The sequence below is a fragment of the Taudactylus pleione genome, unplaced genomic scaffold, assembly GCF_031769625.1.
Source record: "Taudactylus pleione unplaced genomic scaffold, aTauple2 ptg000431l, whole genome shotgun sequence".
In the NCBI taxonomy this organism is placed as follows: Eukaryota; Metazoa; Chordata; class Amphibia; order Anura; family Myobatrachidae; genus Taudactylus; species Taudactylus pleione.
Window position 1 is genome coordinate 2,571,281 of NW_028284833.1, and position 23,894 is coordinate 2,595,174.

The window sequence follows — 23,894 nt, forward strand, 5'->3', positions numbered from 1 at the left end:
CGCTCGCTATAGCTGTGGGTGGTCACCCACAGCTATGCGAGCGGCCAGGAGGCCGCTCTAAAATCAGGAAGGACGGTCCTGATTCAGAGCGAGCGCTCTATCAGAGCGTCCGGCTCTGAATCAGTGCCACAGTCATGGCTAAAATCATGGAAATTTAGTTTATTGCTTTAAGTAATACATACTAATACTGACCCAGTTATGATGGTGATATTATCCTGCATTACAAAATTATCACAAATGAGAATAGTTTGTATGGACATCATCTCTTATGGCGTCACTATGGTGTCATTATGTCTGTCTCCCCTATATACTGTAATAGTTTTTGACTGAAGAATGGGGGAGAAACAGTGTCTCACAGAGATTACTGTCCTCTAAGGGGAGACAGACGTTACTTGCATGCGGGCGCATTATGAAGTCAGGTGACTAAGCAGGAATGGGAAAAGTAGAACACATTAACTTGGGTTTGTTGTATCTATATAATAACTTTTATGAAACCTCCTGTTTAAAAGTTGAAGTTAGAAGAGTCATGAGTAGGTCTCTGCTAGTGCATGCTGTATTCATATTGAATATCAAGACATTTCATGTATTGTTTTGTCTTTCTCTACTTCATGAAAATTTTCACAAATTAATAATGGTGGCTTTGGATTAGACTATTGGGTCCCACAAGCATGTGTGCAAAATCTGATGCAAATGATTGGCTCTCCAACCCAGTCTATGGTGGATAATTGGAATGCAGTCTGGATACCGGCGGGCGCTATGCCACCCGCCGATATCCCGACGCTGCAAGCCCAACATGGGACTAAAGATAGGCGTCGAAATCATGACACCTATCATTAGACCCACTACGAAATCCTGACACCCGGCATACCGAACGAAGGTAAGATGGGTGTCTTAGGTTCTTGCCATGGGGGGTGTTATGTTTAGGGACCCCCGGTGGAAGGTTAAAGTTAAGCACCCCCCGAGAGGGTTGGGTTTAAGGTGCGGGTAGGGGGGGTCAGGGTTAGGCACTAACGGGGGGAGGTTAGGGTTAGGCACTAGGAGGGGAGGTTAGGGTTAGGCACCACTAAGGAAGGGTTAGGGTAGGGTAGGGGGAGGGTTAGCGTCCCTACCAGCCCCAGTCAGGATTTCCCTCCTTCGGTCTTCTGGTGTCGGTATATGATCCGGCGCCTATTCAGCCGCCAGCATTACATACAGATTCCGGATAATTACTGAGTGACCAGTACAGCTGTGCTTCTATTACGGCCACAGAGAAAGACCAGTGTAAGCACCAGAGGCAGTATTTGTTACCGGTTCTGTGGTCTTTGCACACAGAATTCACACTTAAAGTGGCTACCGTACTTTCTACAAAATGCTGGCACCACCATAGCTCTTCTGAATGCCTTGGCTAGTGCCAAGTGCCTAGATGTCTTCATTTTCATAGAACTCTAGGGCCCTATCCTTCCCCCTCAAAAAATAATTCGGTACCAGTAATTCAACATTATTATTTAAAAAACAAAACAAAAACATTAGAGTGTGACAGGATGATAAACAAGGGGCCTCCGAACTCTCAAGTGGTTTTACCTGTTTTCCTGCTCCCCCTTTCTGCTGTTCCTTTCCTCTTAGTTGAAGTACGTCTATCCTCTCCCGCTGGGCCGCTGTCTGCTCCGGGGCACTACTCCGCCTATCTTTGGTTCCTTTGCTCTTTGTAAAATTTTTTCCGGCTTTCCCCTCCAAGCGCTTCCGTCCATTGATGTCAGCCAGCTTGATGTCAGCATCTTTTTTGATCTGTGACTTCTCTATTGGCACTACCTCTGGTCCATTCTGTGACAGCTCCAGTGTCCCTTGGCCCCAGTGAGTAGAAATACCATTTTTAGGCTTTGTCCCCTGCGGCTCCTCAGGATCTTTGTCAGATGAGAAGGTCTCACTTCCGACATTTGGATCATCCTGTGACCCTTGAATGCTGGATTTCTTTCCAATGTGGGTAACTCTAAACCTAAAAAAAACACAAAAACATTTAACATTCTCAAACATCTTTTGGTCAAACGTACAGGAAGTCATGCACAAACGGAAAATATCTGATTTTCACTCAACAAATGGACTCTAATTTTGCACCAGTCTTTGGGTCATATCGTATAAATCTTTTTGTGCCATCATCTTGCAAATGGGAGAGAAGCAAATGTCTATGCCCTATGTAATAAAAGGCTTCAGACACAAAAAGTGAATAACTGCCTAATCACCCGGAATGTCCAGAAGACTCCCAAACAAAGAGAAATCTTCAGCCGCCACAAGAGGCTAAAGGTACCCATCCACTAGATGATAAAGTTGAACGATAACGATTGTTCAATCGTTTGCAAATCGTTTGCAAAAGTGTCTAAAATGACCAGCGATGCGCGTGCCCACTGGTCGTTTAGACATCTATCATCTTGCAAACATGCTGGACAAGCTGACGATATCATGTTTCCAGATGATTGATGTGCCTTCACTGAATGACTGCTCGTTCAGTGCAGACTCATCACAGACTAACAAACGACTGCACGATTACAATGTAGTATTCGTGCAGTCGTTTTCAGATCTCTAAGTGGATGTGTGCCTTTAGCGAAGATCCCGGAATCGCCTGGCTGTGTATGCCTGAGTCCAATGACACATTGGGAGGACATGGAGCTTCACTGAGTGGACCTTTTCTCTCTGGTTGAGCCAAAGGCAGTCTGTTAGTGGTGGCTAACCAGAACTGAACCACAGTACTCTAAATTTTAAAGTCTAATACACACTATGCGATATGTCGTTCAATCAACAGATGAAGGACATATCGCATAGTGCTTCTGTGCGTGTGTACAGTCGGTGTGTCTATGAACAACATAATTCACAGACATATCGCATCGGTCCTGCAGCACAGCCGATGCCGATATATCTTGCAGCTATATCGGCATGCCTGGCTGTGTGTACAGGCGACCCACCAGCCACCTGTACACTTGCTGCAGGGACCGCTGGTAACTGACATCTCAACTGGGCGGGCCCGTACAGTTGTGATGTCAGCACAGACACATTGGGGTCAATCCTATTAGCCACGATGACTCGCATTTTACGGCAGCCTGGATTCCCAGAATATGGGGCTGGAAGCAAAATTCTGCGAATTCGGGCTCAGAGTGGGCCGTGAAAGGTGCGAGGTGCCGGTCTGTTGCCGGTGTTTTAACACCGTTGCAAAGTCAACTTGAACCCTTCGCACTTAATAGGATTGACCCCATTGAGTGGCAGATTGGTAAGTGTGTATTGTCTTAAAAATCAAGTGTGCGAACAAGTTGCCCAAGTGTGTACCAAGTGTAAGTCACCAGTTACACTTGCTGGCTTGACTGGGGTATATCGGAGTGTTTCATGTAGCGACAAACTCCTCCATACAATACTTTTAAAGGTTTTGGTAAAAGTGCATATTTAGGGACAATAACAATCTACACACACACAAGTGACATGTAGTAATAATAACAGTGTCGTCATAAATAAGGCTAAATAAAGTACTGCCGGAGAAGAAATGAACATTGATTTTAATGAAAAGGGGAGTTCTAAAGAACTAGAAAGTCCAACATTGCTGTGACCCCTTCTCACTAAGGTGCCCTCTTAGTCGGTGGAGACTGTAGAGAGGAGACGAGCACCTTACTGTACACTGGGTGGGCCATTAATACACACTGGAATAAACCTTTCTGATAAAAACACAGCTATTCTCACAGCAGAATATACACATATCAATGTTATTATTATTAATTCTTATATGCACAGAAACTTATTTAGACAGATGTATCTTCACTTTAATTATTACTGGTTTTGTTTTTGTTATTAGAAGTTACCTTCCTACAGAGAACACTGTTACTTCCCCAGGATGTGACTTTCCTTTGCTGTCCTTTGACCGTCCCATGCGGTGTAGCAGACTCCGCTTCTTACGGGAACAGTGCATGCAGGGAGCTTGCGTTGACCCGAGGTGCACTGTGTGGTGGTGAGGAGGTCCGGCGTCCTGGCTTTCACGGTGCGGGCATAAACTGGGTAAGAGGCAGAGGGAGGAGAGGGAACATGTCGTTTTTTTTTTATTAAGACTTATTTATGAAATGATACAAGCATCAATAAAATACAGGAAAAAGGGAAAAGAATAGAACAGTCAAATTTGATTAAATGAGAACCGCTGCAAACAAGAACTGTCAAAGTCTAAATGGTATAAACCAGGGATGGGGAACCTCAGGCCCAGGGGCCGTATAAGGCCCTCGGAGTCATTTGGTCTGGCCCTTAGAGTTTTTTTCTGCTAGCCTAATCTGGCTAGCATGGTGCCTAGAATGGCGCCCTGTGGCCAGGATCTATGCAGCAGTGCCGCCTGGAGAGTTCCTCAGGATGCTCCGGGCATTGCTGTAATCACCAGCAATTGTGATCCCGTCCCCATGTGACATCACACACACAGGACGTGGCCTGCACCAGGCTCGCAAATAATGTTATATATATCAAAATGGCCCTCGGCAGAAAAAAGTTTCCCCACCCTTGGTATAAAGAAAGGGAATGGGGAAAGAGGGAAAACGCAGCACAGGAACAAAATGAGGAATTAAAAAAATTATAATAGTACATGTAGTGTTTTATATGAAGGGCCCCATTGTCATTGATATTGACAAAGGTGCTCCCAGAGTGTTAAGTATCCAGAGGTACAAAAAGAGAAGAAGCTCCTGTGAGTGGGGCACACTTCGTCACAAAAACTATTATTAAAAATTAACTTTTATTGATAAATATGTAAAAAAAAATCAAATGAAGAGAAGGCAAGAAAAAATATATATACAGAATTGTATTAAAAATATTACCCAATGATATATTAAACTACAGTTTCATGGTGTAAATCCCCTTGAAAATAAAGAATATAGTCCTATATAGCAGATTCTAAAATTGACTCTAATAATAATCGTGTCTGAATATAAATCGAGATAAAGTTACCTACTAAATATATATAACCTGTGTGGCATCCATATGTTTTATTCAGCAATTCAACTGTATGATGCTACTGGAGTGTATTTAAACAATCTCTAGATTCCTATAATGCATATAACGGATACCCGAAAACTATTGTGTTCTGATATAAATAATTAACAACAACAGATATAAAGGTGCCTGTGCAAATTATGAATATATACAAAATCATAATTAATTGATCTAACCGAAAAGAGTTCAAAGTGCTGAGTGCCAGGAAACATATAAATCATTTAGGAAAAATAATACATATAATTGCACACTTATTGTGAAATCAAGAATAATGGAGCATACACATGGTCAGATTTGTCAGATGAACGATTGAACGATTTGAACGATTTTACCAAAGTTTTGAACGATTTGAACGATTGAACGATTTTTGACTGCATTAAAATGGATGGAATCGTCCAAGTCTGACTGCAAGCACATCAGATGTCAGATATCGTTATCTGACAAACGGGAACGGGCATCGTTCAGGCATGTCAGATATGTCAGATTTTACTTCAATGAACAACTGAACGATTTTTAAATCGTTATCGTTCAGATCTGAAGGAAAAATCTGACCGTGTGTATGCACCATAACACTGGGGATAAATATTAAGGTAAATCTTGTAGTCTAGTCTTTTATACTAATACAAAATGCAAATGTAAATCAAGGTGAAAAAATTTAACATATATTGACAAAATTGGCATAAATCAATAAGTCACTGCATTGATATTTCATAAACAAGTGCAGTAACACCACGGACTTAATCAATCTGTATCTCAGTTGGAATAAAGTTTGAGGCGCCCCTCAATATGCAGAAAAATCAGTTGTCATATACCCAGTAATCGATGCTGAAGATGAAAAGAATAGTGCATGTGTACTTAACAGTACAGGGATCTGCTGTTGCCAGTCTTACTCATGTATAGTACTGGGAATGAGAGACCCTGTTCCGCGGCACAGTGAAAGAACAAAAGATACTATATCTGCTGTAAGTGCGGGCAGTGTGGTTACCCTGTTACCGCAGCATTGCAGGGTGAAAATACATTTGCGGCAACTGATGAGAGTCAAGTGAGGAGACAAAGTAATTGATACCTGTCAGCAAAAAGCCGGGAGAAGGTCTGCTGCCTAGATAGAAGTCTGTGGTGTATGGAGACTCTGGCCCTGATTCAGAGCCGGATGCTATGACAGAGCGCTCGCTCTGAATCAGGGACGCTCTTTTTTTTTTTAGAAAGGCCTCCTGGCCGCTCGCATAGCTGTGGGTGACCACCCACAGCTATAGTGAGCGGCCAGGAAGATGGTCGCGCTGGTCAAGACCATCACGACCACCGGGCTTGCGACGAGACCCTTGTGGTAGGGTCTCGTGGCCGCAAGCCCCAGAGAGATTTTGGCTCTAACAGAGCAGAAATCTCTCCCACTGACATCACTCGTGATGTCAGTGGGGCCGCCCCCAAAGGGAGGCGTTCACATGGGAACGCCTCGGTTTGGGCAGCTACTCCCCCGGCCCGCCCACCAAAGGGGGCGAGCTGTCACTCAACATCGACAGCTCGCCCCCTTTTTTTGCGAGACCTGGAGCGACGGAGTCCCCGTCACTATCCGGGTCTCGCGCATGCGCACGACGGAGCCGGCTCCGTCGTGCGCATGCGCACTTGCCCACCATCAACCCGGTTCTGAGCGCACAGCGCTTGCGACCGGGTCTGAATCAGGCCCTTTGTGCGCACAGAGACTCCTGTGGAGTGTATTGTCTTGAATGTAACTGCCCAAAAAGATATATTGGTATGACAACTCACTCTTTCAAACAACGTTTATTAGAGCATATAGGGAATATTAAACATGCTGCCTCGGATCTCTCCAAAAAGAAGAAAATCACTTCTGTGGCGAAACATTTTCTGGCACAACATAATAGTTCATGGAAAGGTTTTTAAAGCGTTTGGCCTTGAAAGTTTACAGCTAGACATCAGAGGTGGTGACATCACCAAAGAATTATTACAAAAGGAGTGCGAATGGACATTTAAGATGGGTACAGTGAACCCATATGGCCTAAATGAAATCATCAATTACAGTCCTTTTCTGAATACATAAACACTCAACTTTCTTGATTGTCTTCTATCTTTTTCATATACAGTGTTTCATTTACATATTTTTTATATTAGGTTATTCTGTATTTTTTATATTTAATTTTTTCACATTAATACTTGTATAAATTGTGATTAATTTCATAATATATATTTTTTCATTATGCACTGGTCATAGATTAATTATAAATAGGTTCTCATTCTCATATATCATTATTACACTTTCATCTCCATCACAGTCACCATCATTTCATTCACCATCACGGTCACACCTTCACTTGTTTGTTTCTTTTTTGTACACAGCACAGTTTATTAATGAATTGTCACTATTCCTTCACTTTTTCGACACTTTACATTTATATTTGTCAATTTTTATTTAACATAAGCACGTACATTTTTTCAATCAATAGGTCACATTTAAATTTCCAACATCAACACTATGTACACTCTTATTCATATTTATTTAAGAACTATTTTATATATATATATATATATATATATATATATATATATATTGTTTTTTATTATTTATTGTCTCCCTTGGTTCACCTTATGAATTCATTCATGTCACTTTCAAGAGATACGATAGCTATTGTATTAATTTTTTATATTATTTAGTATGATTCAGCTCATGATAACCTATAATGAGATTTTCTGTATGTGTCAATTACCCTGAATATCATTTGCATATTTTCATGTAAATGGTATTTAATCACTTAAGGGGCCTATCCATTAGATGACTTTTTAAACGATCCGACCAAAACCAGGAGGCTTTGGACACATCGTTCAGATCGTCGTCTAATGGATAGCCGGCAAGGACCAGCGATGCGCATGCACGCTGGGTCCTTGTCGACCCCGACTATCTGCCAAACATGCTGGTCAACCTGACGATGCTCATCAGGTTCCACATGTTCGCAGATAGGGAGGTCGGTCTCCTGCACTGAATGACGTCCAGTAAACGCCGTTCAGTGCGGGCACCGCACCCGGCGACCTGAAGGACTGAACGCTAGACGTACAGTTTTTCAGGTCGTGTAATGGATAGGCCCCTTTACTCTGTTTTCTCTTTTTTATTTTAACAATGTTTTTTATTTCTTCATCTGTCCATTTATCATGATTCGTATTCCCAATATGGAGAGCAAATACATAATACTGCTGCTAATTTTTGTACCCATATTATTTATATTGTAGTAATTATCGCTGCTTTCTGAACTAGTGTTATATAGCACTGTGTCATATATGGCTTAACTGTTACAATTTCAATCTTAGAGCGAAGATTGATTGATATATATGTATATTTTTGTTTCTTGCGATCTAATCACATCTGACTTGAATGTAACCATGGAGTGGTAATCAAGACAGACTGTGATCTGTAAAACCGATCTGCACCACTTCATTTACATAAACCCTGCCTGCGGTTCCCTTACCAGCCCATTGATAGGCAAATTCTTTTCCAGCTGGTACTATGAGGATAGGAGAACCACATTGTCAATCAGGGTTTTTGTCCAATCATATGACAGACGGGTGTATTTACATCCGGCTCTCATACAAACACGTGAGCCTACTTGAAAAAGCCTCCAGGCGAAACACGCGTCGGGCCACGTCTCCACAGAAGTCTCTGTGAGCACAGATCTCCATACACCACAGACTTCTATCTAGGCAGCAGACCTTCTCCCTGCGTTTTGCTGACAGGTATCCATTACTTTCTCTCCTCACCTTTGACTCTCATCAGTTGCCGCAAATGTATTTTCACCCTGCAATGCTGCGGTAACAGGGTGACTACACTGCACGCACTGACAGCAGAGATAGTATCTTTTGTTCTTTCACTGTGCCGCGGAACAGGGACTCTCATTCCCAGTCCTATACATGAATAAGACTGGCAACAGCAGATCCCTGTACTGTTAAGTACACAGGACTATTCTTTTCATCTTCAGCATCTATTACTGGGGATATGACAACTGATTTTTCTGCATATTGAGGGACGCCTCAAACTTTATTCCAACTGAGACACAGATTGATTAAGTCTGTGGTGTTGCTGCATTTGTTTATGAAATATCAATGCAGTGACTTATTTATTTACGACAATTTTGCATTGTACCAATTAAATATTTGTTTGCTGACTTTCCCACATCTCTAAACTCATTAGAGAATATGAACTACAATAAAATATTTTTTTGTCAGACCAGCATCAACCCAAGTTTGAGGCCAGTGACTTACACTATACTGTCCTTAACAATATGCTCCAAAACCCACAGGAACTGCTGCTATGATGAATAACTTAATACTCTCGTCATAAATAAATTGAGATCCCAAATTACCAATTTTTTTTATTTGTGGCGCAGTACTGAAATGACGCTTACAGTATTATATGTGTTTTCATTTTATTTTGAAAGCACACCACCCACTATAGATTCATTCATTTGTGTTCATCTAAACTCAGTCCCGCAGCAGCACACCTGGGCCTAAATAATTGCCCAACATACAAAATGCCAGCCTTGCCACAAAGGTTCTATCCATAGGCCATTTCCTTTCCCTCAGAAAGTTTTCTTCACTTTTCTTTCTTTAAAAATTCTTTAAAAGAAAAATCAAATTATTCACAATGCTTTCTTTTCCAGACTTAAGACGGGATGGCCTCAGGCAAGGCAGAATTGTGTCATGTAACAGGAGCCCTCACATTAGGTCACTCCGCCTGCTGTGGTAAAACAATCTGCAAGGAGAAGAATGCACCACATGTGTCTCTCACAGTGGGAAAGTTGGGAGGTTATCTCCAGTTCGATCCTATTGTGGTTTGGCCAAACCCTATGTCCCATCACCTGGATCTGTAATGGGAGGTATGGCATTCATAGGCCCAGTTCTCCCTAAAAGCTGAAAGTCTGCCGATTGCTGTTGTAATAATTGGCAGTCCCAGCCCCATGAACCAAACGGGTGCTCATTTGACCTTTTTGTTAAACTGACCTCTGTAGAGAAGCATCCGATAACAAGATGAGATAAAAGTAGCAATGATAACCTATGACACTAGCTAACCAAGTTGCTGAGAAGTCATCGCCCTTCATTTCCAGACTAAACTACTACATGGATTGATTGAGTGGATCTTGGGTGCTTAAAATGCTGAATGAGTCCCATAATGCCACTCAGTGTTTTTATTTCATCATGCACCCACACTTGATTACCAGATGGTGACATGGAGCAACTTGCTCCTCCATGTCAGTGATACACTGGGGGTGCCATAGTACACACTTCCACTCTCAAAGAGGAGTAAAAGATTCCTTGCACATTCCACATGTGGTAACGTGCCCTCAATTAAATTGCTTCTGCCAATATTTTTTTATTTGAGGTATTCTAATTTTACTGTTTTGCATAGGGGCCCAGTCATGGGAGTGGCCCACATGACCAGCAGCATTATACAGATAGGTGGAAGCAGAGCCTTCACCCGCCACTCACACCAATGTCACTGTGTGCCCTGTGTACAGACTGCTATGTAACCTCTCCTATACACCTACCCCTCACATCAATGTCACTGTGTGCCCTGTGCACAGACTGCTATGTAACCTCTCCTATTCACCTGCCACTCACACCAATGTCACTGTGTGCCCTGTGCACAGACTGCTATGTAACCTATCCTATTCACCCACCACTCACACCAATGTCACTGTGTGCCCTATGCACAGACTGCTATGTATCCTATCCTATTCACTCACCACTCACACCAATGTCACTGTGTGCCCTGTGTACATACTGCTATGTAACCTATCCCATTCACCTACCCCTCACACCAATGTCACTGTGTGCCCTGTGCACAGACTGCTATGTATCCTATCCTAGTCACTCACCACTCACACCAATGTCACTGTGTGCCCTGTGCACAGACTGCTATGTATCCTATCCTAGTCACTCACCACTCACACCAATGTCACTGTGTGCCCTGTGCATAGATTGCTATGTAACCTATCCTATTCACCCAACACTCACACCAATGTCACTGTGTGCCCTGTGCACAGACTGCTATGTAACCTATCCTATTCACCCACCACTCCCACCAATGTCACTGTGTGCCCTGTGCCAGACTGCTATGTATCCTATCCTATTCACCCACCACTCACACCAATGTCACTGTGTGCCCTGTGCACAGACTGCTATGTAGCCTATCCTATTCACCCACCACTCACACCAATATCACTGTGTGCCCTGTGCACAGTCTGCTATGTATCCTATCCTATTCACCCACCACTCACACCAATGTCACTGTGTGCCCTGTGCACAGACTGCTATGTAGCCTATGCTATTCACCCACCACTCACACCAATGTCACTGTGTGCCCTGTGCACAGACTGCTATGTAGCCTATCCTATTCATCCACCACTCACACCAATGTCACTGTGTGCCCTGTGCACAGGCTGCTATGTAGCCTATCCTATTCACTCACCACTCACACCAATGTCACTGTGTGCCCTGTGCACAGACAGCTATGTAGCCTATCCTATTCATCCACCACTCACACCAATGTCATTGTGTGCCCTGTGCACAGACTGCTATGTATCCTATCCTAGTCACTCACCACTCACACCAATGTCACTGTGTGCCCTGTGCACAGACTGCTATGTAACCTATCCTATTCATCCACCACTCACACCAATGTCATTGTGTGCCCTGTGCACAGACTGCTATGTATCCTATCCTATTCACCCACCACTCACACCAATGTCACTGTGTGCCCTGTGCATAGATTGCTATGTAGCCTATCCTATTCATCCACCACTCACACTAATGTCACTGTGTGCCCTGTGCATAGACTGCTATGTATCATATCCTATTCACCCACCACTCACACCAATGTCACTGTGTGCCCTGTGCACAGACTGCTATGTAACCTATCCTATTCACCCACCACTCACACCAATGTCACTGTGTGCCCTGTGCATAGATTGCTATGTAGCCTATCCTATTCATCCACCACTCACCCCAATGTCACTGTGTGCCCTGTGCATAGACTGCTATGTATCATATCCTATTCACCCACCACTCACACCAATGTCACTGTGTGCCCTGTGCACAGACTGCTATGTAACCTATCCTATTCACCCACCACTCACACCAATGTCACTGTGTGCCCCGTGCACAGACTGCTATGTAGCCTCCTATTCACCCACCACTCACACCAATGTCGCTGTGTGCCCTGTGCACAGACTGCTATGTAGCCTATCCTATTCACCCACCACTCACACCAATGTCACTGTGTGCCCTGTGCACAGACTGCTATGTATCCTATCCTATTCACCCACCACTCACACCAATGTCACTGTGTGCCCTGTGCACAGACTGCTATGTAGCCTATGCTATTCACCCACCACTCACACCAATGTCACTGTGTGCCCTGTGCACAGACTGCTATGTAGCCTATCCTATTCATCCACCACTCACACCAATGTCACTGTATGCCCTGTGCACAGGCTGCTATGTAGCCTATCCTATTCACTCACCACTTACACCAATGTCACTGTGTGCCCTGTGCACAGACAGCTATGTAGCCTATCCTATTCATCCACCACTCACACCAATGTCATTGTGTGCCCTGTGCACAGACTGCTATGTATCCTATCCTAGTCACTCACCACTCACACCAATGTCACTGTGTGCCCTGTGCACAGACTGCTATGTAGCCTATCCTATTCATCCACCACTCACACCAATGTCATTGTGTGCCCTGTGCACAGACTGCTATGTATCCTATCCTATTCACCCACCACTCACACCAATGTCACTGTGTGCCCTGTGCATAGATTGCTATGTAGCCTATCCTATTCACCCACCACTCACACTAATGTCACTGTGTGCCCTGTGCATAGACTGCTATGTATCATATCCTATTCACCCACCACTCACACCAATGTCACTGTGTGCCCTGTGCACAGACTGCTATGTAACCTATCCTATTCACCCACCACTCACACCAATGTCACTGTGTGCCCTGTGCACAGACTGCTATGTATCCTATCCTAGTCACTCACCACTCACATCAATGTCACTGTGTGCCCTGTGCATAGATTGCTATGTAGCCTATCCTATTCATCCACCACTCACCCCAATGTCACTGTGTGCCCTGTGCATAGACTGCTATGTATCATATCCTATTCACCCACCACTCACACCAATGTCACTGTGTGCCCTGTGCACAGACTGCTATGTAACCTATCCTATTCACCCACCACTCACACCAATGTCACTGTGTGCCCTGTGCACAGACTGCTATGTAGCCTATCCTATTCACCCACCACTCACACCAATGTCACTGTGTGCCCTGTGCATAGACTGCTATGTAACCTATCCTATTCACCCACCACTCACACCAATGTCACTGTGTGTCCCGTGCACAGACTGCTATGTAGCCTATCCTATTCACCCACCACTCACACCAATGTCACTGTGTGCCCTGTGCATAGACTGCTATGTAACCTATCCTATTCACCCACCACTCACACCAATGTCACTGTGTGTCCCGTGCACAGACTGCTATGTAGCCTCTCCTATTCACCCACCACTCACACCAATGTCACTGTGTGCCCTGTGCACAGACTGCTATGTAGCCTATCCTATTCACCCACCACTCACACCAATGTCACTGTGTGCCCTGTGCATAGACTGCTATGTAACCTATCCTATTCACCCACCACTCACACCAATGTCACTGTGTGCCCTGTGCACAGACTGCTATGTAGCCTATCCTATTCACCCACCACTCACACCAATGTCACTGTGTGCCCTGTGCATAGACTGCTATGTAACTTATCCTATTCACCCACCACTCACACCAATGTCACTGTGTGCACTAGGCACAGACTGCTATGTAGCCTATCCTATTCAAGTGACCGTGGGCCCAGAGCACCTCTCCCCCCACCCCTTACTGGCCGCGCGCATGGTGCCACACCTATCTCTTACATTGATGAGGTCAAATCGTTTTGTTTTTGTTATTGCTCAGCTTTAACATGACTGATCGAGATGAATCAAAGTGCAGGTTATTTCTAGGAGTTTCCACTAGACAATGATGCATGGAAATTGGTTCCATAGTTTTTGTGCCAACTTGGAATAAACAGGCAGACACAACGTTCTTATAATGGGTTGGGTATGGATTGCCGGCGGTTGGGATGCCGCTGGTCAGAATACCGACAGTGGCATCCCGACAGTCAGAAACCCGACAACCATAGGTAAGTATGCTAGCACTAACCCTAACCCCTACCCTCCCTCCGTAAGTGCCTAAACCTAACCTCCCCCTAGTGCCTAAGCCTAACCTCCCCCTCCCCTCCCCGCACCCTAAACCTAACCCTCCCTCCCCGGTGCCTAACCCTAACCCTACTCCTAGTGCCTAAACCTAACCCTGCACCCTAACCCTTACCCTCCCCTAACTGCCGATACTTACCTTTATCATGCTGGTGGTCGGGATACCGACACTGTCGGGGTTTGGCACCGGTATTTAGACAGTCAGCATCCCGCACACCGGGATGCCGACTACATCCCCTTATAATATTAGTACATATGTATATAATAAAAATATCATATTTTATATATATATATATATATATATATTTATAATTAAAACCCTCCATGTGGCAGTTTGGTGAGGACCCCTCCATGTGGCAGTTTGGTGAGGACCCTTTCCATGTGGCAGTTTGGTGAGGACCCCTCCATGTGGCAGTTTGGTGAGGACCCTTTCCATGTGGCAGTTTGGTGAGGACCCCTCCATGTGGCAGTTGGGTGAGGACCTCTCCATGTGGCAGTTTGGTGACAACCCCTCCATGTGGCATTTTGGTGAGGACCCCTCCATGTGGCAGTTTGGTGACGACCCTTTCCAATTGGCAGTTTGGTAAGGACCCATTCCATGTGGCAGTATGGTGAGGACCCCTCCATGTGGCAGTTTGGTGAGGACCCCTCCATGTGGCAGTTTGGTGAGGACCCTTTCCATGTAGCAGTTTGATGTGGATTTTTGCCTGAGAATCAGCACAGGACCAGTGCATGGGTAATATTGCATGTTAGAAGCAATTGCACTAGCATTGCATATGGAAATAAATGCTACTAATAATATTGTTCTGTAATTGCCAGATTTAGGCGATAGAGCGATATGTCATAAATATCTGATAGCAGAACTTTTAAATATTAACCCTTTAAATAAAATAGTTCTATGATTGGCATCCTTACCTGGGACCAATCGTTACGTCTCCTTCTGTTTCCCCCAACATCTGCTTAAGCGCTTCTGCATTAGCTAAAGTGTAAAGAACATGAAAACGTGACACATAACAAACACCGTATTTCCGCCAGTACTATAACTAAACCAGCAATGTGATAATTAGCACCAACCTTCATTCTGAATGATGCACTTAACGATACGTTCTACAGTGTCTTCATTAGAGATTTCATCTGGATCTGTAAACAGGAAGAGCAAAAGAATCCAGCTGGCATCAAATATTTCAAGCACTTTATTATTTATCATGTCCCCATGGTAACCCCAGCACCGCTGGGAAAGACGTCACTATGAATCTCGTTTACATGCTTTTCATTTTTAAGTGAAAAACATAGCACTAAGGACTAGATACAATTAGGGGCAAAGGAGGCCAATTGCCGTTGCAACAGTGAAGAAAAGGCGGCACAGCAATTTGCCCTTCCCGCGGCCAGATCTCACCCCGGGCTCGTAGATTTTTCCCCGCAGCCCTCTGGGGTTACAAACAGAAATGTGCGAGTCCAGAGTGACTGTAAGTGCATCATACAACCGCACTTACTCTGACATGCGAGTAATTCCCACCTAATTGAGTTGTATATTCAACTGCATGAGCAATGTACTAATGGATATTCATGAATTAATCTTTTGGGATTATTTATGGTTTGATGCTTGAGTTAGTTTACTAGGATCATATTGTATATTTGCACCATTATTGGCCTCAAGTGCCATTTAATAGTATTTCACTACACTATTAAATAGTTAATAAATAACTCTATATAGTGGTGATACTGATTCGGATGGATATTTTATCATGCGGGGTATTCTCTGTGAGACGTACGGGAGATTTACGTACATTTAAGTACGTACGTTTATCTATACCACAATTATTTTTTCTGGTGTCTAAAGGGTCTATTTACTAAGCCTTGGATGGAGATAAAGTGAACGGAGATAAAGTACCAGCCAATCAGCTCCTAACTGCCATGTCACAGGCTGTGTTTGAAAAATGGTTGGTTGGTACCTTATATCCATCGACTTTATCTCCATGCAAGGCTTAGTACATAGACCCCTAAGTCTTAAATAATTAATTGGTAGAAATTAGAAAATATACACCAGAAAAAAAATGTCACTACAGTTCTCTCTGAGTCCCGTGCGTCATGCAGAGTTTTAAAAAAATCCAGAAGGACTTTAACTGTAGTGAAATTTTTTATGGTGTATATATTCTCCCGATAAGGGCTGTCCTTTGCGATAGAAGGAAGTCCGAGATTATGATACAGATGTCCCTCTGTGCATGCTCCATATGACGTGCCGCAGGGTGTGCTGGGAGGGATCCAAATGAATCGCTCTCAGGTCAGAATGCGAAAAGAGGCCCATAGGCTTCTATTGGGCAACACCATCTCAAGATGGCGTTGGCCACTGGGTCAAAGCTGCGGAAAGCTATGCTTTCTGAAGCTTAGCGCATATGAGAAATGTGATCAAACCCCTGAAAATTGCATTTTCGGGGGCTTAACCGAATAATGAATAATAGTGCAATCCTGCATTTGGACACCAAAAAAAAAAAAAAAATTGGTATAGAAACACTTCACTTACTTGAATGTAAATGTCCCGTACGTCACGCAAAGAATCACCCATGCATGTAAACGTCAAGCTTTTGCATAGAGTATTATATTAAGGAATATATCCAAATTATCTGATGGTTGCCAACATTTAAGTTCAATCCTAAGGACATATGGCTATTAACCGTTTGCCAACCCAAGGTACAGTATATCCAGCCCAATAATAATGAACCTAGAGTACGCATGAAAGGGTACTGCAAAATTTGGTTGTGGAAAGAACAAAGCTTATGCATTGAACTTGTATCGATAAAGTGGACATACAATCCCACAATTGATAGATTTAGATTCAAAATTGACACTAAACCAATAGTACAGTCCCACCTTATATTAACTGGAGCCTGCCATACTAAGCTACCACAATGTCCTGTACTCCGCTCCTGCAGTTGAAGGCAGCAGTGTCACTGCCCATATTTCATACTTACTGTCTTGGTCACTGTTTAGTTCCTCCTTCAGCTCAGCGTCCAGTTCCTCCGGTGATGTGCGACATCGGTAACCTTTCTTCTTCAGGATATGGCAGATCAGGAAACCAAGAAGTCCTGTTATGAAGAAGACTAAGACCAGCAAAAAGAGCATATACGGGCTCTGATTTTTCTTCTCCTCCGTTGCTTGGTTCCCATCCTCCATGATGATCTATCGTTGGGATTAAAAAAAGTCTTAATTAAATACTGTTTATCACTGTACTTAGTTATACTGTGTTTATAACCCTCAATTCTTCACCCAAAAATATTTTTTTTAGACTAGGCTCTTTTGATCCTTGATTTGCTACCAGTAAATATTTCATAATATTATTTTGTACAGTTCATATAAAAAAATTGTATATTCCAAGAAGTCCGACAGAGAGTAACTGCTTAATTACACTCTCCACTTATAATGATAAATTATGAGCCCCGGTAGTTTGGTGAGGTTTGACGAAAGAATGTGAATATTGGGCCACTTCTGTAGAAGCGGTGACACTACTTCACTTTGTGCCAGTACTTTGAACCACCCACCCTCTCTTAACACCATTGAAAGAAACCCACTGGTTCCCTACTATGGCCCAGATTTATCAGCGAATCATATTCTTGTTATCACTTGTTACTAATCTTAAATGGTGCTCCAGTCAGCTCCTAACTGTCATTTTTCAAACATGACAGTTAGGAGCTGATTGGTTGGAGCATCATTTAATATTAGTAACGTGTCATAACAAGTATATAACTCGTTTATAAATATGGGTCTATGACTACTGCAATGAACACTGCATTCTAAATTCTATAGACTGTCATGCCTGGAGATACAACTAATGTATCTACAAGAGTTACTGGTGCAAGGAGGGGTGTGGGTGCTAATTACTGGAGCCCAGGCCTATTAGAAGGGCCCGACGGGAGGCCCATGCCAGCTGCAGAAGGGGACAAATGTACTTCTTTGCAGCACTTGGGTCCGTTTGACTGCGCCACGCAGAGCCGGCTCGAGGCATGTTCGACTAGTGCGGTCGAACAGGGGCGTCACCCCATAGAGGGTGCACCCCTCCCAACCATTCCTGATTTCAGAGGGACAGTCCCGTTTTTTTGGGCACAGCCCCGCTGTTCCACTCGCAGGGCGAAGTGTCCCATGGGCGGTCAGGAGGTTGGGCACCGGCAGCACTGGCCCCGGAGAAGAGGAATGGATGCCGCGCACCTTTCAGTGCAGGAAGAGGATTGGGGGCAACCCAGCTACTGACGTAGTGCTGGGCTTGCCCCCAGCCTGACGTTAGCTGGAGGCATTTCCATACGCCCCCCCCAATAACGTCATTTAGGGGCGTTTCTTTGCCGGCCCTGGCGAAACGCATGTTATTTTACAGGTTTTTTTCCGGAAGGACCATGCCCCCTTAGTACCCGGGCCTCATGGATGTGTCAACAGCCCTGGAAAGAGTTTCTCTAAGCCCTTAAATATACTACCTGGAGATCCATCTAAATTGTAGCCAATAGTAAATAAAATAAGGTATAGAGTATTCGTTCAAAACTGAGCCAAGTTGAAGACTGGATTACTTTGAATTAACCTATGCGCAAATTAGTCTAAATAATATTTCTAGTGTCAAAGAAAGAAGGTTACTATCAATCTATCAAACAGTGCCAAGGAAAGAAAACTGATAATCACAATTAGAATGCAACCTCAAAACCTGTAATGAGAGTGGTGCAATCTTAACCACGGAATATAGATTACGGACTTTATAATCTTCATTCTAAGTACAGGTGTTTAAAGTAAACACAGACGGCATAGATGAGACTCAGGAATGGATGAGCTTGAGAAGCTAGTAACGATCTCTCTAGCATTTTCCAAAGACATGTCTCAAATTACGAAAATTGAACACAGTGGGAAAAATGATACCCGTACAGATTCTGTCAATAAACAGCGATTTTCTGGTGAGCTGCAAATCACAGAATGTAATAAGAGGCTGGATCAACCGAAAATTGCCAGATTTTATCAGTGTTATTACAAATTTAATTAGAAGTCGGAAATGGTGTGGGGGTGCTGAACAAACATGGGAATCCCCTTCCTACAACAAATAATAACACAGTTCAATCAGCAGTGGTTCCCAAACTTTCTTGAGTCAAGGCGCCCTAGAGTATCAGGGCTTTGGTTCCTTGGAACTTTCTGGCCCATCTCCCATCTACCTGTCCCGAAGACGGAATCGTTATGATTTACCACCGGACCCCTGGCTGGCGGTTCAAATCCCAACAGCGGTAGCCCGACAAGTATGAAAATCCCGATCGTCCCTAGGTAAGTATTCACTAACCTTATTCTACCCCCTAACCCTCCCTTAGGGGTGCCTAACCCTAACCTTTCCCCCCCCAGTGCCTAACCCTAATCCCCCCTCTAAATATCTAAACCTAACCCCCCCTTCCCCGCCGCCTAAACCTAAGTCCCCCGGGGGGGTGCCTATCCCTAACCCTCCCTCCCCCTAGCCTAACCCTAACCTCCCGGGGGGGTGCCTAACCCTAAGTCCTCCCCGGGAGCCCTAAACCTAACCCTCCCCTCCCTGCGTCTGTCCACACACGGCGCCCGGCATCACTTCGATCGGGATGCCGGGCGCCGGTCTCCCAGCATCGGTAAAATGACAAGCGTCTAGATTTAGATGCCTGCCATTTAACCCTCGCCGGGATTAAGCAGTCGGGAAGCCGGCTGTCGGGATTAGATCCGCCGGCTTCCTGACTGCATACCCCTGAAGACAAAACGGGCATCCAAGACTGATCTGCGAATCCTGTAAGTGCTCCATACTGACTTTTACAATAAGGGAACTAGCGGGACGCCGTGGTCCACCCTTATCAATATTTGCATACCAATTTCAGCTATTTACGATAAGAGCCTATCAATAACACTCCAAGGTATTGTCAATTGCTAATATAGGAAATACACATTCCACTACTGTAAACTTTTGTACTGTATGTTCTGTTTTTATGCCTGTAGGAAAGTATACATTATCTACCCTACTGCAGGTGCATATCTCGACATTATTGAGCATGCGACACATCAGGTATATCATAGGGGTTGAGCGCAGTATTATATTTGCAGTATTATTCGTCACAAAGAAGGACAACCTTCAAATACCAACAGCACACCCAGAACAAGCCATCTGGTCCTCAGTGTGCAGTTCTAAGTTATCCATACATGTTTTAAGGCTATCCATACTTGAGCACTGGTGACTTAATTAGTATCTCAGTCAATTTGATTTAAACATCTGGATTCAAGCATGGCTATCTTTAAAACTGGATTGTAATGGCGGCGTTTGGGACCCTCTGTGATATAGGATATTCCATCTGCATACAAAAAGACAAAAAGAAACAAGCAAAAAGAAGATAGGATATACTAACAGATATCTATAGATAAGTTTATTGTATAAACATATATATGTAGAATTTCTCTACGCACATTGGTGAGATAATTTGGAAAAGAAATAAAAATGTTTTGTTCACATGAAACAAAAAGACTTCAAAGGTTTCCTCTGCTTGTTCAATTTAATCACGTCTTTCCTTTTTAAGAAGAATGAAGAGTTCCATGAACCATATTGTGGAGACTTTTTAAAGAGGGAAACTGTATTAACAGAGAAATGATTTAGTGGCAGCATTACTATGTCTTAAAGTAGAACATACAGGAGGTGATATTTAGTGTTGACTGTGTTTTATGGCGTGACTACACACAGTATTAGTAATTGAGGAAAAATGGTGCTCATGCCCTTCTATATAAAATACCAAATATATAAACAACCAACACCACAGGTGAAATAAAAAACAACATTAACAGAAAAACAAGAAAACAAAAATAAATCTATTCCTGTGTTGCCAAGAATATAAGCAAAATATTATAATATCACACAGTAGTATTACAATATTACGGTAGTGTCCCAGTTAATAATATGTCCTAAAATGAGTGCTCCAGTCAATAATATGCCCCCACAGTAGTGCCCCAGTTAATAATATGCCCCCACAGTAGTGCCCCAGTTAATAATATGCATCCACAGTAGTGCCCCAATTAATAATTTGCCCCCACAGTAGTGATCCAGTTAATAATATGGCCCCGAAACAGTGACCACCCTCGTCCTGTCATTGCCAAATTTTTGGACTTCAGGGCAAAAGAGAAGATATTAGTGGTGTCTAGAAGAGGTCCTCAATTAATTGTGGAAGATCGGCGTATTCTGATTTTTCAAATCTCTCCGCTCCGGTGGCACATAAAAGGAATTTGTTTTCTCCAGTCTGTCATCATTTAGTGGAGAATAATCTTAGATTTGCTCTTCTCTTTCCGGCCAAGCTTCAAGTAGATATCGATGGTCACACCCAATTTTCACGGACCCAGACAAAGCTAAGGCACGATTTTTACAGGGCCGTTCCCCACGGCGGTCACCTAATCGTTAACTTGAGTTTTAATTACTAGAAATTAATTTCTTCATTAGGCTAATTTTGCTGTATGCCTTTTGATACACTGAGACCTGGGGTGATCCCCAATCTCTTTCTCTTCATATTACTAGCTATTATATTGTTACTTATTGAGACATTTCCCCAGACTTTGGGAGATGCCTCAATTTTGTTTGGAAGGACAATTAGAAATGTGAAGGATTCAGAAGCATTGTATTCTCATTATTTGACATATGCTGTTTATTTTTGTATTTTTTTATGGCATGTTTTGTATCTTTTTTACTATATGGCATTTTATGATTTGCTTTGGTACTTTAATATTTTTGGAAGGATATGTTGTGCGAGCCCCCTCTCTTTGATATATTTCTCTGTAGGCTGGGACAGGGATAACACCCTTGACACATTGTTTTCCGATTTTCCGCCAGTGTATGGGGCGATTTCTCGACATTATTTGTTCCTACAGAAATGTGGATTATGACACACTCCAGATGGGCTTGCTGCAGTGGCTCCGTTACTTTCCACATCCAGGCCGGATTAAGGTCTGTGGGGGCCCCTGGGCAACAAACTTCTGGGGGCCCCAAACAATAAAATTATACACAGTATATATACTGTAGATATATGTACACACACATATATATATATATAAAATACATATATTATATATATGTGTGTGCGTGTGTGTGTGTAATTAACCTTGGTGTTGGTGAATGCCCTTTTGTGTGTATGTATATATATATATATATATATATATATATAGCAGGCTGAAACCCGGCACTCACCAGTCCTTTTAGATGATGAACTTGCTCTGGTGCCCTCCACTAGGGTGATAATTCCCCATAAATAATCCAATGTATCCAAAAAGCGGCACTCAGAGACTTGAAAGTAGCAAAGAAAGGACCCCCTCCGGGGTAACTTTATTCAGACATGGTCGACGTTTCGGGGAGCTTGTCCCCTTTCTCAAGACAACAATATATATATATACACACACACATACAGACAGTATAAGTATGTGTATGTATACAGTGTATATATATATATATATATACTTACACAGTACATACATACAAACTTACAAATGCTCATATATTTATAATATTGTGTGGTGGTGGGACAGCGGGCTACCTTTCTGCCAGCTCTTCTGCTAACTGCTCTTCTGCTCCACGGCCAGCCGCACAGGGAAACGCTGAGGCAGCTGCTATGCCCCGCACGCAGTGCTGGCAGCCTGGCTCTTTTCTGAGACCAGTCAAAGTCTCGCGAGATTTGACATCATAATCTCACGAGACTGTGACTGTCTCTGTAGTGAGTCACTCTCCTTGGCAGCCGCTGTGTAAGGGAACAGCTGAGCTGCCGAGGACCGCAGCAGTTGTAGTTAGTAGAAGCGCCTGGGGATCAGGGAGCGGGGACAGTGTGTGGGGGCCCCCTATGTGTGGGGGCCCCTGGACGATCGCCCCTGTCGCCCTGCCCTTAATCCGGCCCTGTCCACATCTCACTACTGATGTATTGCTTAGAAATTTGTATGACTCATGTCGTATTATTCCAGCTAGCTCCTATAGGGAGCTGTTTTTAAACATATACCATAGAACATATATTAGTCCACATCGAGGATTTTTGATGGGCTCATCATCCTCACACGCATGCCCACGTTGTCAATAAAGTAATGCTGACCTCTTCCACTGTTTATGGGCCTGACCCCTGGTCAGAGTATTCTGGCTTCGAGTCCGCCGGTATGCTTTTTAGTTAACTATTTGACTTTTGATCCAACATGGGACATTTTGGGAATTTTGTCACAGAATCAGTGTCGAGTGGTGGTCGTAACATCTTAGTGCAGCTGGTAAAAAAATATCTTACAGGTCTCCATGCAGCCGGGAACGTCCACTTTCACTTTGTTTCAAGAAAAACTATTTTATCTATTTCGAATGGATTGCCTGAAGGCGTCACTAGCCAAAGAATCCAGAATGGCCAGATTTTTTGAGGTGTGGTAGAGCTACATCTCTACGCTCCCAGCACAGACTCAACAACTCCTCACTCAATGTTTCTCATTTACCTCCTGGTATTAAGTAAGGTTGGTCGACAATGATCAGCACATAGCTTCATAGGTTATCTAGTTTGCTCGCACAGCCTGTCCTTCACTTCATTACATGCTAACATTCTGTTTGTTCTATAGATCCTTTCTGTATGTTTATACTGTAT

At 43.5% G+C, this 23,894-nt stretch overlaps 1 protein-coding gene across 1 annotated transcript in view; it reads right to left on the bottom strand.

Moving 5' to 3' along the window:
* Positions 1 to 23,894, bottom strand: part of RELL2 (RELT like 2) — a 54,182-nt gene that overhangs the window by 10,203 nt on the left and 20,085 nt on the right. Inside the window, exons 2-6 of the mRNA XM_088447380.1 lie at positions 17,262 to 17,469; positions 15,367 to 15,432; positions 15,208 to 15,271; positions 3,816 to 4,004; positions 1,561 to 1,972 (exon numbers count right to left, since the gene is read on the bottom strand). Of these exons, the coding sequence (XP_088303506.1) occupies positions 1,561 to 1,972; positions 3,816 to 4,004; positions 15,208 to 15,271; positions 15,367 to 15,432; positions 17,262 to 17,463 (933 nt within the window). The 5' untranslated portion in view covers positions 17,464 to 17,469. The remainder of the gene's footprint in view (positions 1 to 1,560; positions 1,973 to 3,815; positions 4,005 to 15,207; positions 15,272 to 15,366; positions 15,433 to 17,261; positions 17,470 to 23,894) is intronic.